This window comes from Lonchura striata, chromosome 9 (genome assembly GCF_046129695.1).
Source record: "Lonchura striata isolate bLonStr1 chromosome 9, bLonStr1.mat, whole genome shotgun sequence".
Taxonomy (NCBI): Eukaryota; Metazoa; Chordata; class Aves; order Passeriformes; family Estrildidae; genus Lonchura; species Lonchura striata.
In genome coordinates this window covers 28,406,775-28,420,719 of record NC_134611.1, presented here as the reverse complement: position 1 = coordinate 28,420,719, position 13,945 = coordinate 28,406,775, and the positions used below count along the sequence as shown (strand labels likewise).

The 13,945-nt window shown below is 43.6% G+C and overlaps 1 protein-coding gene across 1 annotated transcript in view; it reads right to left on the bottom strand.

Annotated features, from left to right (window-relative positions):
• HMCN1 (hemicentin 1) overlaps positions 1-13,945 on the bottom strand; it is a 164,485-nt gene that overhangs the window by 32,703 nt on the left and 117,837 nt on the right. The window contains exons 55-70 of the mRNA XM_021525146.2: positions 12,732-12,845; positions 11,729-11,916; positions 11,213-11,309; positions 8,162-8,323; positions 7,849-7,962; positions 7,528-7,730; positions 7,205-7,286; positions 6,969-7,100; positions 6,597-6,746; positions 5,404-5,563; positions 4,717-4,841; positions 3,144-3,327; positions 2,874-2,971; positions 1,659-1,937; positions 818-1,008; positions 84-165 (exon numbers count right to left, since the gene is read on the bottom strand). Of these exons, the coding sequence (XP_021380821.2) occupies positions 84-165; positions 818-1,008; positions 1,659-1,937; positions 2,874-2,971; positions 3,144-3,327; positions 4,717-4,841; positions 5,404-5,563; positions 6,597-6,746; positions 6,969-7,100; positions 7,205-7,286; positions 7,528-7,730; positions 7,849-7,962; positions 8,162-8,323; positions 11,213-11,309; positions 11,729-11,916; positions 12,732-12,845 (2,361 nt within the window). The remainder of the gene's footprint in view (positions 1-83; positions 166-817; positions 1,009-1,658; positions 1,938-2,873; positions 2,972-3,143; positions 3,328-4,716; positions 4,842-5,403; positions 5,564-6,596; positions 6,747-6,968; positions 7,101-7,204; positions 7,287-7,527; positions 7,731-7,848; positions 7,963-8,161; positions 8,324-11,212; positions 11,310-11,728; positions 11,917-12,731; positions 12,846-13,945) is intronic.

Sequence of the window (13,945 nt, the reverse complement as noted above, 5' to 3'; positions counted from 1 at the left end):
TATGTGTTTGTTAAATGAGATGCTGACATGCACCTTAGCAGTTTAAAGTTTGAGGAAAATTTTTTTCCCTAGATTAAACTTACCATGCACTCGTACTAAATACTCCTTGTCATCATCTCCTGCCGGGCTAGATGCTAAACATGTGTATCTTCCTGTGTCCTCTACCTGGAAACACAGGAACAATTTCAGCAAAAACTCCAGATTATGGGAAAAATTCAGCAAGACCAAGAGATACAAACATGGTAACAACATACAACCCACAGCACTTGAACACAAGCACAGGAGACACAGAATGCCTGGAAAGAAAGTAATGAAGTTGCTGAATACTTCTTTATTTCACTTTGGTGGGGTTATTCAGAGATGGCTCAGGAGTTGCAGGACTCCATCAAATCTCTCTGGATAATGTGTCCAGCACTAAAAGATGGAACTGGCTATAGGGATCCACCTAAGGAAGGCTCAGGTTTGGGTACTGAGGAAAAGCTTTTGTGCACACAGTCATTAACATCATTATGGTTTCTCCTTTCTATAAACTCATTATATAGCCCAGAAGTGTTTCTTTTACAAACAAAACAAGCAGCAATCAACCCTGAGCCCTATCTCATTTCTGTCTGGGGAACTTCACCTGGGCACCCACAGCTGGACCCAGCCTTAGTTTACTGATGCAGGTTTTTAAAGGTTGTTTCACCTGGACCTTTCTCTAACCACAGATGCAGGTGAGTGAATTTTAGGGGTTTTTAAAACACCTTAGGTTCCTTCCTAAGGCAGGAACCATTTTAGGGATTCCAGAACTGAGCCTATTTTGAAACTAACACTCTACCTGAGCACTGGTTATTCTGAGAGCTTCTCTTAGCATGTGAATATTGTCAGTTGGCAGCAATGGACGCCCATCCTTCATCCATGAGATTTTGGGCACTGGGATGCCAGAGGAGATGCAGAGGAGCTCAAGTGGGTTGTTAACAATGACAGAGAGCTCTTCTGGTTCATCTGAACCATTGATATGAGGTGGCTCTGAGGAAGGAAAAACATTCCAGTTCTTTATGGACTCAAAACACCTGTAAAAACTGACTGAAAACATGATCTTGTGGGTAGAGTCTGTAGAATTAGTCTACATTAAATTATTTCTGACTGTATCATTAACTCAATGAGGAACTCAGGTAATTTCTATCTAACTCTGCCTATTAATTTGCTGATATTGTGATTTAGAATTATTAGTTAGAAAATGTTTTAAAAAACACAGATAAAACGTATAATTTCAGTAATCATATTTATCAGCCTTTTAACTGTTGTGCTTTCAGCTGTGCATCTTCCTGTCAAGCTGAATTTCCACTAAGCAAAGTTACTAATTTACAGCATATAATTACATTAATTATAGCACATTTCAGTACTTGGGAAATACACACTGTATTGCAAATTCACACATCTTTAGGTATCTTTCATTTCCTTATTCCTCTCATTTATCATTATTGAAATGACCAGGTTGGACAGGGCTTGGAGCAACCTAGGATAGTGGAAGATAGCCATGCTCATGGCAGAGGACGAAACTGGATGGGCTTTAAGGTCCCTCCCAACCCAAACCACTCTGGCATTCTGTGAGCCTATGGGAACACTCCTTATCCCTGGAGGAGTTGTGTGTGTCATGCTGGCAGGTGAACACTCACCCAGCACCCTCAGCACGAAGTGCTTGCTGCTCTGCCCAGCGGCGTTGGAGGCCACGCAGGTGTACGTGCCCGCGTCGGCGGGCGCTGCCCTCGGCACCTGCAGCACCATCCCGCGCCTGCTGGAGCTCAGCTGGGCCCCCAGGGGCAGGGCCAGGCCGTCCTTGAGCCACGACACCTTGGGGACAGGGGAGCCATCGCTCACACAGCCCAGGGTGGCGGCATCACCCCGCAGCACCAGCACCTCCTCCGTGCCCCCCGCATTGTCCAGGCTGGGCGGCACTGCGGGGACAGAGCTCAGTCACACACGGGACAGGGACACGGGGACAGAGCTCAGTCACACATGGGACAGGGACACAGGGACAGAGCTCAGTCACACATGGGACAGGGACACAGGGACAGAGCTCAGTCACACACGGGACTGGGACACAGGGACAGAGCTCAGTCACACACGGGACAGGGACACGGGGACAGAGCTCAGTCACACACGGGACAGGGACACAGGGACAGAGCTCAGTCACACACGGGACAGGGACACGGGGACAGAGCTCAGTCACACACGGGACAGGGACACGGGGACAGAGCTCAGTCACACACGGGACAGGGACACGGGGACAAAGCTCAGTCACACACGGGACAGGGACAGAGCTCAGTCACACATGGGACAGGGACACGGAGACAGAGCTCAGTCACACACGGGACAGGGACATGGAGACAGAGCTCTGTCACACACAACACAGGGACACAGGGACAGAGCTCTGTCACAACACAGGGACACAGGGACAGAGCTCTGTCACAACACAGGGACACAGGGACAGAGCTCTGTCACACACAGTACAGGGGTATTCTGGGCACAGAACAGCTGGAACAGCTGCCTTTCTGCACTTCCCCACTTACACAGTTGTGCTAAACTTTGCTTACAAATTAAATGTTATTATTTCTAAAAAAATCTGTGACACATTCTGGGAGTTGGAATTAGATGAGCTTTAAGGTCCCTTCCAACCAAAACCACTCCGTGATTTATGGTTATGGGTGACAATTCAAGTAAAGACTTTTCTAGGGTTAAAACTTCGAAAAGCTAGTATTTCCCCAGTGATCATCTCTAAGATGTACTTGTCGCTGTCTGCAATAAGGTGTTGGTGAGAAAGAAAACTCAAGAGCAGATTTAAGAAATCAAGCAGTAAGATTCTTTACATAAAACATTTCAGAGACACTCACCCAGAATTTGCAGGTTGTAATGTTTGTTGTGCACTCCAGCCCTGTTAGATGCTACACAAGTGTACACTCCAGCATCAGATATCTGCACTCGGCTAAGTCTAAGGAAAAAGCAATTAAAGCAAGCTGTAAATGGAATATATGGAACATATTACCTTTGTTATGGCGTGGTTTGGATCAAATTTTACTCTTGCTTCCAAAAATACAGCAGAATTATGCTGATATCACAAAAAAACCCAGAAAGTCAGCTAGTTAAAAGAAAATAAAACCAACCTGAGGATCTGTCCAGCTGAGAGGAGCTTGATCTGGGAGGAGACAGACAGAGGAAGACCATTCTTCAGCCAGTGGAGCTGTGGTGGGGGGGTCCCAGCAGCAGCACATTCAATATTTAGGGAGGTGTCCAAAAGGGCAGTGAGTTCCTCTGCTTCATCTTTACTATTGGCTATTGTTGGAGGAACTACATTTTGTAGATGATGGAAAGGAATGTATTAAAACAGGCTCTTGAAACTATTCCACTCCACAGAAAATCCTGCCCCTAATGCCCCACTGGCAATTCAACAAGAGGATCCCATTTTTGGTAGAATAAATCCTCAGACAATAATACTGAGTGCTAAAAATCATCCATTTATATATTTCAAATCAGAGGCACTGTACAATGACAGTAGACTTCTCTTTGATTTACCAGCCTGCAGCAAACAAGATAGAGCTTAGGGCCTGAAGTTCCTGGGGAGAGAAGGACAGTGCAGGAAGGGCTGAACCCAGGGCCAGAAAGGAACACTCAAACTCATGGCCTTCAATAAATCTTAAATACAGTGAAATCACAGAGGAGGAAAGTTAGTTTATTAATGTCTGGATGCATCTGCTGACTTCATTCTTAACTGGAGAAAGTTCAAAATGTCTAGGTAAGTATTCTGCATGATGACACAAACTGCTGCTTTGGGGCTCTTTGGGGTTACAGGTTAGTTTGGAAACCATGGCCTTGGGGGGTTCACTACATAAAGAAGCCCAGCCAGGTGCAGCTCCAGGCACTGGCTCAGTTAGGATCCCATCACTCACTGCGACAGTGACACCAATTAGACCTTTAAGTTGGTTATTGCTTGAACTTCAGCCAATACAAACAGAGCACAAACTCCCTGCAGAGCCATTCTGTTCCAAAAAGATGTGCTGTGGTCATTCAGGACTTTTTTTATGATACCAAAGGTCCTTTCTTACTGCTCTGCTCATGCCTGTGTTCCCACTGACTCTGTGTAAGTGGGACAGACACCTACCCTGCAGTGAAACCCTGCCTCAGAACTCTCCTCTCCTCACTTTACTTAATGACCATATTTTCCACAACTTAAAATATCCAATCTCTATGCTGCTAAAGGATTACACTCACTAGCCACTGGATGTCAAACTGTGCAATTTCCTCCAACACTCCCTCATTTTAAACTCTGGGGACCTTTAACTATCAGTTGCCTTCATACCACTCTGCTTATAGCTGATGTGCTTTGACTGGAATTAGGGAAGATAATACAACAAAACAGCAGGGTCACAGGGTCACAGGAAATCAGCCTCAATATAATCTCCCCCACAAGAAATAAAAAATCACCACAAGCAGAATCCCTCTATTATGAAATCCACTAAATAATTAATTCCTGTTTATTCCAAACCACATTTACCAACAATTTCAACCCTTTTGTCATTGACAGAGCATCCTGTGTAATATCTACAGCACAGGCAATTGGAAACATGTGCATGCAGGATTCCACTGTAGACAGGCATTCCTCTCTGGGCTCTCCCTTGGGAGCACTCCCAAGGATGGGATTATGGAGCAGACTTGGATTTCACATCTGGTAGAACTCACCATATACATTCAGGTTGAAAATCCTGTCCTCCTCTCCTGCAGGGTTAGTAGCCACACAAGTGTATTTTCCTGTGTCTGAGGTGAGAGCTCTGGAGATGTTTAATGTGCTGCCATCTGGAATCACTCTACAAGGACCATCATAAAGCACAGTGAGTTTGTTTAGTGCTTCTCTGACCTAGCAAATAAACAGTCTGGTCTGGACATTTCAGTAACTATCTCTATCCTCCTGGGAGCTTGATGAGAGAAGCATTGTGTTTTGCAAAATATTTTTGTTCAAGATAGGCTAAGAAGCTTTTCCTAGAGATGTTCTGTTTAACTTGGTTTAAAGATTCAACTCCAGCCAGGCTTTTGAAGGACCCATAATGAAAAGCATTAAGTAAAGTGTTTCCATGCCTCAGATCTTTCCCCTCCAAATAACTAAATTACCTTAATAAACTTCCATGAAGCTGATGAACTTTTATGGAATTTATTAACTGAGAAAGATATAAATATCATATACTATCTCTGTTAAGGAAATTAAATTTTAGAAAAATCAAAGGACTAAAAAATTATACTTGATTTATAGAAGCTAAGGAGGGAGATGATGTTCTTAACCTGGCTAAGCTCCAGTTCAGGCTTTCCTCACATTCCCTCCTTAGGGCCCTTAAAATTATAGAAGAGAATGCAGTGTCTGCTTATTTTTCTTGCCTTAGCCTTTGTAAATCATCGCTGGCAACTACTTTTCCATCCTTCAGCCACTGCACATCCGGGGTGGGCACTCCAGTGGCATTGCAGAGCAGCTGGACACTCTCTCCCAAGAGGACACTGACCTCGCTCGGCATCTCAGAGCCAGCAATGCTGGGAGGAACTGGAAATGCACCATGGAAGGATGACATTAAGCAGCAAGAAATGTAAGCTGAACTAGAAACAGCCACTGCAGTAGCTCATGAGCACCAGAATTAGTGCAGCAGCTGGGGCAGGTTCTCATCAGCTGCCCCCTGGAACCCTGGAATTGTCCAAGGCCAGGTTGGATGGGGCTTTGATAGTGGAAGGTGTGTCTGCTCATGGCAGGGAGTGGCACTGAATGGGCTTTAAGATCCCTTCCACCCCAAAGCAGTCTGGGATTCTGTGACAAACACCATCATAGCCCTGTGAACAGCCACACTAATTCCATCCTAATCAAAGCCACTTCCAGCCTGCATTCCCACGGAACAAGGGTGAAAGTCCTGCTATCCATGAAGTCAAGACTGTCAGTCCCACTAATAAGTCCTGAGCATTTCAAGCTATTTTAGACACATTTGATCAAACAACCAGCTTGACATTCCATTCCTAAACTTGGGGGAAAACTGGCAGGCAGGGGTACACCAGTGCAATTAGTGGGGATGAGTCATTAGAAACAGAGGAAAACACAACAATCACAGACTAAGGGTGATTCGCATCGAGGCAGGAGAGAATTCCATAACAAATATGGGTTTGTCATTTGAGGTGGGGGGTAGGGAAAGTATTCCTAAGGAAATTCTGGCAGTAGGTCTTTGCTAATTCCTGCCAAGGCACAACAGGTACCACTGCTCCTGAATCCATCTCAGTGTGCTGCTCCACAACCAACCAAGGCAGCTCCAGTGCTCAGCAGGAGGAAGGATGTGACCAGCAGCAGACACACACAAGCTGCACAACTCTGTTCAAGCTCCACAGTCAGGGCTTAAGGATATTCGTTTCCATGCAAATTTTGGACTAGAAGTATTGAATTCTCCAACCACTCTCCCCTCTGGTTACAGAAGTAACAGTCCAAATTCTCCACTCTTCTATGCAGTTATGTGATCTCAGTGTCCCCAGCACAGACAGTGTCACATTTACCCAATGTTCAACCAGTTCTGCTCCCTGAATCCTCTCCCATTCCTTACCTTGGATGGAGAGCACATAGGTTTTGTGAGCTTTCCCTTCTGGATTGGAGGCAATACACATGTAGGTGCCACTGTCCAGGAGCTGAGAGCGAGCTATCTGAAGCTTGCTTCCACCAGATAAAATATGAACTTCAAGAGAATCCAAGTTTTCTGAAATACATAAACAAGTCGTCATTCCAAACCAGCAACGGGGTGCAAACATCTCTTTTGGGAGAAATTGTTCTATCAAAGTTTCAAAACAAAGATTCCAATCAGTTCTTGTAAAACTCTGTCTAGAGACAAATAAAGAAGAAACACAAACCAGACAGCAAACACTAAAGTGATGCCTCAAAGAAGGGAAGAAGAGGAGTGAAAAGCGTGAGACAGTGTTACCTATTGGTTTTCCATTCTTAAGCCACACTAATGTAGGTGGAGGAATTCCAGTAGCATCACACACAAAGGTGACAGGATTACCGATGGATTCACTGACCAGTTCTTGCTCAGGGCCTTCTATACTTGGAGGCACTGTGAATGGAATGGAAGCAGTAAGAATGTTTTCTAAACTGATTTTGAAGTGCCTAATCTGCTAAGTTTACGTTATTATTGTAGATGATGCAAAGGGTGCTTACCATAAACATTGAGGTGGAAATTTTTATCATCTCGTCCTGCAATATTTATGGCTTTGCACACATACTGTCCTGTGTCAGAAACCTGAAATAAAAACAAGTTTTAAAAGAAATCATTATGGATTGTTATTTTAATGCTACAGTTTAGAGACATTAACAACCTGTGCCTCTGCCAACTCAAAGTGCTTCTGACAGGATGAAAAGCCTCCAGGAAAGACATCTCCTATGTGCATGTACAGCAAATAAAATACACCACTAAAGACTGAAATAATGGCTTGGCAGTGGTAGAGCAGTGGCACATGCAGCCTCCCCCCAGCCTGGCCCACCTCTGCAGCCTTAATCCGCAGGGTCTGCCCATCTGCCAGGACCTCCACGGCAGCAGAGTCGGGAATGAGGCGGCCGTTCTTGTACCAGGTGACGACAGGGGCTGGGATGGCGTTGGACTCGCAGTCCAGGGTCACCGCGGTGCCCACTCGCACGTTCAGCGCTGTCACCGACGCTCCCCCCCGGGCCTTGATGCTCGGGGGCACTGCGGGAGGAGCCCACACTCAGTTCTGCCTTGTGTTGAAACAACCCCATAAAGCAGATAAACCTCTCCACACTTCCCAAGCAAGAGATAGCATTTCAGAAAATAATAAAACACAGACCAAGGACAGTTAGGAAGCTCTTCTTCTCATTTTCCCCAGCTTGGTTCCTGGCAGTACAAGTGTATTCTCCACCATCGGACAGCTTGGCTCGGGGAATCTGCAGCGTCCGAGCACCTGGAGCGAGGAGAAAAGGCTGGAGGTTTGCTCTGTGGTGATTGTGTGAATCCCAAAGGCTGGTTTAGAACTGCAGGTGCAACAGGCAGAGCACAGGCACTGTGCCCCATGAAGAGTGGCCATGGGCCCTGCCATGACAAACCAGACACAAGCTGAGCCTGAAGGGTGCAGAGTAGCTGAGATAGCTGAGATTCCTCACCAGGCACAATAAAAGTGTTGGAATTGGAACTGATAGGCTTTCCATTCTTGAGCCAGCTGAGTTCAGGAGGTGGAAAGCCCGTGACATCACAACTCAGAGAGATGAAATTATTCACCACCACGGTCAGATTCTCAGGGTTAGTCCCAACAACACTTGGAGGAACTGTGGAGAGAGAAATACATTAATAGCATCTATCACTACATCAGCAAAGGATTTCCCACAAGATCATGATTTACTATATTAAAGCTGAACTGCTGCATTCTGCCTAAGGGTCAGGTTGCAAGGGTCTTTCACATTCTATGAATGGATCCACTGCTTTTTGGATGCATTTGGAAATGAGACTGGAACAATCTAATGGGCATTCCTGTTCCTGCACTTCACAACAATGTCAATTATTTCATTTGCAGTCCTTCTGTGCTGGAAGCTTGGGAGGGCTAGTGAACCTACATGAGATCCTGACAATGCATTGCCAATTTTCTAACACTGCTCATGGACATCTGCTGTGTGAGGCAGAACAGAGCAAATTCCCATTGCCAGGATAAATTCTATAACTATCACTTCCTTCTGATTCCTTGCTGCTCCTGTTCTCTCTGCAACAGTCCATTTTCCACCTTCAGAGACCCCAAACTTATTCCTCCCAACACAGTTCAGAGTGGTTCTGTCAACCAGACAAACCTGCTGCTTAGCAGTGAGCTAAGTGCTGGAAAATCCTGGCACGCAGCATTGCTCCAAGGGGGTGCATTCCTTAGGCTTACAAGTCCCAGAATTTTTAAATCAAGAATAATTTGACATGTGACCTTTCTACAAGAATGATTTAGAATGAAAGAACTGTAAATCTCTTCCTTTTAATAACTCCCAAGCTCTAGTTGCCATGTTTTTTGCAGTGGGGATATATAAAACACTTAAGAGGAAGGCAAAAACATGTTCTTGGCTTTATTGGGTGGAAAAATCATTCCAAAGAACAGATGGAATCCTCCTCTTTAAAGACAGAAACACTGAAGTATTTTGGCCCATCTTCCCCTGAAATGCTCCAGCTGTTTGCTGCCACTTGAGTGACACAAACGAGTCATTTAGGCAACTTTATGGCTCCTCAGGGCACCGCATAAACAAGAGCAGCTCATGTAAATGGGGAATTCAGTCCATATTTTTCAGTTTGGAATAACTGAAGAATATTTCCCTGATAAGGAGGATAAAATGCTTTACAAGAGCAAGTGGACAATTCTGATCTCATGACATTTGATAGTTATTTATATTTATTTACTTTTACAGTTCCTTTTCCACAGATGTATTGGCAGTGGGCAATTTAATGTACAGGGCCAAATCTCAGCTGTCTTTAATGAAACTTGCTTAAATTGTGTCTTTGGTTGATTACAATTTCTGCAGCAAAAAACACCCAAAATGTACAATAGGTAGTCTGCATGGGCAAATGTATGTGTATGTGCATAAAGACACAGTCATGGGCTCAAATATAGCACTCAGCATGAAAATTACCTACTATTTCTCTATTTTAAATCTGGGTGCTTATTTTCTATGTTTTAAAAGGTGCCATATTAGTTTTATTCTTTTTATTAGTTTATTAGTTTTATTTATTAAATCTTCACCTTGGAGACCAGAAGTGAATTTTTCAATTCAATAAAGAGGATCATCTTTAGTATTTTATTTCAATTTATGAGCGCAGTTCTATTAGAAACACATAAAAGTGCTGGGAAATAGCTTTTTTTGACACTGACAAAACACAGATCTTTCTGCTTACAGATAATGCATTTTCCTTAGTGCTTCATCCTGTGTGGTCTTTTCCTGAACAGCTACACTCTAATTTTTCAAATTAAACTGCATTAAGAAAAACAGACCTAAGCTGGTAATACTGTTCAGTTAGAATTCAGACTTCATGAAAATATTTCTTTTAAGAGAATAGTATTTAGCCACAGTCACTAAAACCAAATATTTTTAAGACAGAAGTTTAAATTTAAACATGAATGTCAGGAAAAGTGAAATATTTTGATTTAAATGCAAAACTTACACATCAGGAAATCTGGACAGACTCCACTGTCTGTCCAGAAAATAACTTCTGAGAGAACAACTTCAGGCCAAATTCTTCCCACAACAACACTATTTTTGGCTAAATGCATTACTGAGCAGCAAAAAGTGCTACAAATCTGTGCCATGTAGTAGGTGAATTTGCTAAACATGTGACAGAGGTAAAAAATGCAATTATTCTGGGTGCAATAAGATGACTCCTTACATTCCTGGGATGCTGTACTGTCTTTAGGTGGGAGAAAGGACAGCCCTTGTTTTCTGTGAGATAAAGCAGAAAAAAATGTAGCTGCCAGTATTCCTTGTCAGGTTGAAACATGGAATGGTACAGAAGAATTAGTGGGAATGATACTTCTTTTCAGGAGGGAAAGCTGCAAGTGGGCAGAAATAGAAGGGGAAGTTTGGGTTTTCTCTGAAATGTTAGAGATGTCTTAATTTTATGAAATTATCAGGAAAGGGAAGGGAAGGTAGTGGAGACTGATTCATGAAAATGTCTTGGTTGTATTTGTCTTAGACTTCTGATGCTTAAAGCCAACATTTATTTTAACCCTATTGCAACTCCACAAGAAAACCAAAAATAGAGAACAGAAAGGAACCTCAAAGGGCACATTTCTAAAAACCAAGCTTTTACAACCTGTGTACCTTTGTGCAATGCTTTCTATCATTATTTTTTTTTAATAAATTCATTTTCTGAATACATCAAAACAGGCTATAATCCAACCTACTTATAATTCATGACTCCAGGGCTCAGCAACCCAAACTGGGTGAACACAGCCATCACACAAAGCTCCCTCAATTACAATTCCCACCTTTCTGGAACACCTATGAGGAACCAAAGCCACGTGGTATCAAGAGCCATATGTTGTAAAGGTACTTTAAACTGATACTGTCAGAATCTCCATCACACCCAGTAGGACTCACATGAATGAAGGTGAGGGGGTCTGAGCACACTGCTAAAAGTAACACACCCAAGCTGAACCAGCAGAGAAGATAGAAGTTATGGATAGCAGTACTTACCGTGAACATTGAGGTTAAAATACTTCTTGGCACTTCCAGCTATGTTTTCTGCAATGCAGACATACCTGCCAGTATCTGTTATCTGGGAATTCAAAATCTAAGGCAAAAAAAAAAAGACAAAATATGGCTTTGAAGCTAATATATAGACAACTCCCTGCCAAAGAAACAAGTGGAGAGGATTAAGCCCAGCTCTCTGCTTTTATAGTTTTATTCAATTTCATTCATCAATGGGAAGGGAAAGTGTTCAGAATATGCTATTTTCACTATTTTCTCAAAAAATTCAGTAATATTTAAAAGCATGTGATTTCAATTGATGTGTTCATAGCATAATCCCACAAATGGTTGGATCTGAGGAACTGCACAAGAGTGAGAAGCAGCAGGTGAGGGACAGGAACAACGGACAAAAACTCCTTATGTTTGCAGCACCTTGTGGGAGAAAGAAAATACTTCCTGCTCAGCCCAACCAGTTTTTGTTGCCAAAACAGAGCTTTTCCACTATGAAAAGGGTTATGCTACCTGTAACCTCCTTCCACTGGACAGAAATGTGTGTTTGTCATCCTCTGCCAGGAGCTGGCCATCCTTCTGCCAGGTGATCCTTGGGGAAGGGCTCCCACTGGGAATGCAGTCCATGGCTGCCTCCTTGCTCACCAGCACAGTCACCTCCTCAGGCAGGTCCCCATCAGCCCCACTGATGGATGGGGGAGCTGCAAGGGAGCAAAGGTGACAAGAACACTCACTCAGCACTTCTGAGGTGGTTGTGAGATTAGACTAGGTTTGCAGGAGGAAGGAGTGAAACCTCCATTGAATCCAGTTAATAAGATAAAGCCATCCCATGACCACTTCAGCTGGAACAACTCAGCCTAACTCCAAGGACTGCAGCAGAACTACAATTATTCACAGCACACAGAGAGAAGGAGAGGTGAAAACCCATCTTCCAATTGTGTTCTTTGCCATCAAAATAAGGATGATTTCCAAGGCAGGACCCCCTTGTAACAATAAATCAGTATTTCCAGTGATATAACACCGCTATAAAGGCAAAGAAGTGTTTCCCAAGGCTAAAACATTGAGTCCATCAACAAACACAAAAGGTCATCCAAATGGTTGTGCAGGCATTCATTAATCTAAATCCTCAGTTCCCTTCAGGCTTCGGGGGTTCTGCAGGTATTGCAGAAAATTAGGGCCAAAATAAAGAAGGAGAGAAAATCTTGTGCACAATTTTCAATGGGAAGCTGAAGAGAGAATTAGAGATACCAAGATAAAAGATGGATTTTTACCTATGCTTTTCTTTCTGGTGAATGCTGAGAGCTGTAACACAACCGAGTTCCTATAACAATAACCTACAGACACGGAACTAAGAACAGCAGCACTCTGTTCACACAGCTCTGTACAGCTCCAGCACCCTAAACACATTAACATCATGGTTTACAAATAAACATTACAAACACCAGGGACTCCAACCAGTGGTTGGTTATTTTGCACAGAAGCCTGTTTTGGCACTCAGAGGAGAAGAGGAGCTCACAGAGCACTCGGACGTGGTAGTGGATGGAGTCCTGCCCCGCCTCGTTGACCGCCACACACGCGTATCTGCCGGCGTCCCCCGCGCGGGCCCGCGCGATCTGCAGCGCCCGGCCTCCTGCAAACAAAAGCCAAGGCAGCGTCCAGCACTCTCCATCATCTCCACACCACATCCCACCAGAGGCCTGAGCAAGCGAACTTATGAATGGTCAGCATTTGGTCTGAATTATAAGTAGCTAAAGGTTTTTATTTCCTGGCTACTTTTTCTGTGAATAGTTGGAGTGCAGCCATGCTCATACTGAAATGTTAGAAAAGAGGAATTAATTCCACAGAAAGGAAGATCATGCTGCAGCAATATGTAGCTAGGCATTACTCTTCCATCAAAAATAGAAATATTTCTCAGTAAGATGGCACAGAACTAATAGGCAAAAGGAAATATAAGCACATAATATTCTGTTCCAAACTGAAAAGATTTATTTCTGAGGCTTAGAGGTACTTTTCACTCTATTCTTCATAAAAGCATAGCCTATAAATACCTGCAGAAGGAGAGAAGATCTTAGGAATACACTTTGGGAGTACTTGTCATTGCTCTCTCAAGAGATGAACAAAATGGACAAACAGGTGTTCCCTTTTTACCACTGCCCTTCCTTTAACACTCCATCCCAAACCATCTCTGCATAGCTCATGACTGTAGGCAGCTCCTTCCCTTCCCCACGAGCTTTAGTTGGGGATTATGGCCATTTTTCTGCTGCAGACACGCTTTCCATGCCTTGCCCCTTGGTTAAGAGGCTTTTTATACACAAATTATTTTTTATCAAAGCAAATTTAATAAGGAAATAAATCAGGAACACATCAGAGAGAAGATATTATTGCTGTATTTCATTCTGCAACACACTGAAGTGTCCAAGGCCAGGCTGGATGGGGCTTGGAGCAACCTGGGATAGTGGATGGTGTCCCTGCCCATGGCAGGGGGTGGAATGAGATGGGCCTTAAGATTCCTTCAACTCAAACCCTTCTGCAATTCCACGATACACTGTGAGAGTTCAGTGGTGACATTCACACCATCTTAGGGACTATTCCTTAAATTAAAGAAAACAATTTAAGGCCAAGTACTGGAGAGAAAAATTTCCAACTAACGAAGTCTGAAAAGAACATTAAAGAAGCATTCTGAAGAGGAGAAGTGTGTCATCACTACACAAATACCAGCACTACGGCCAT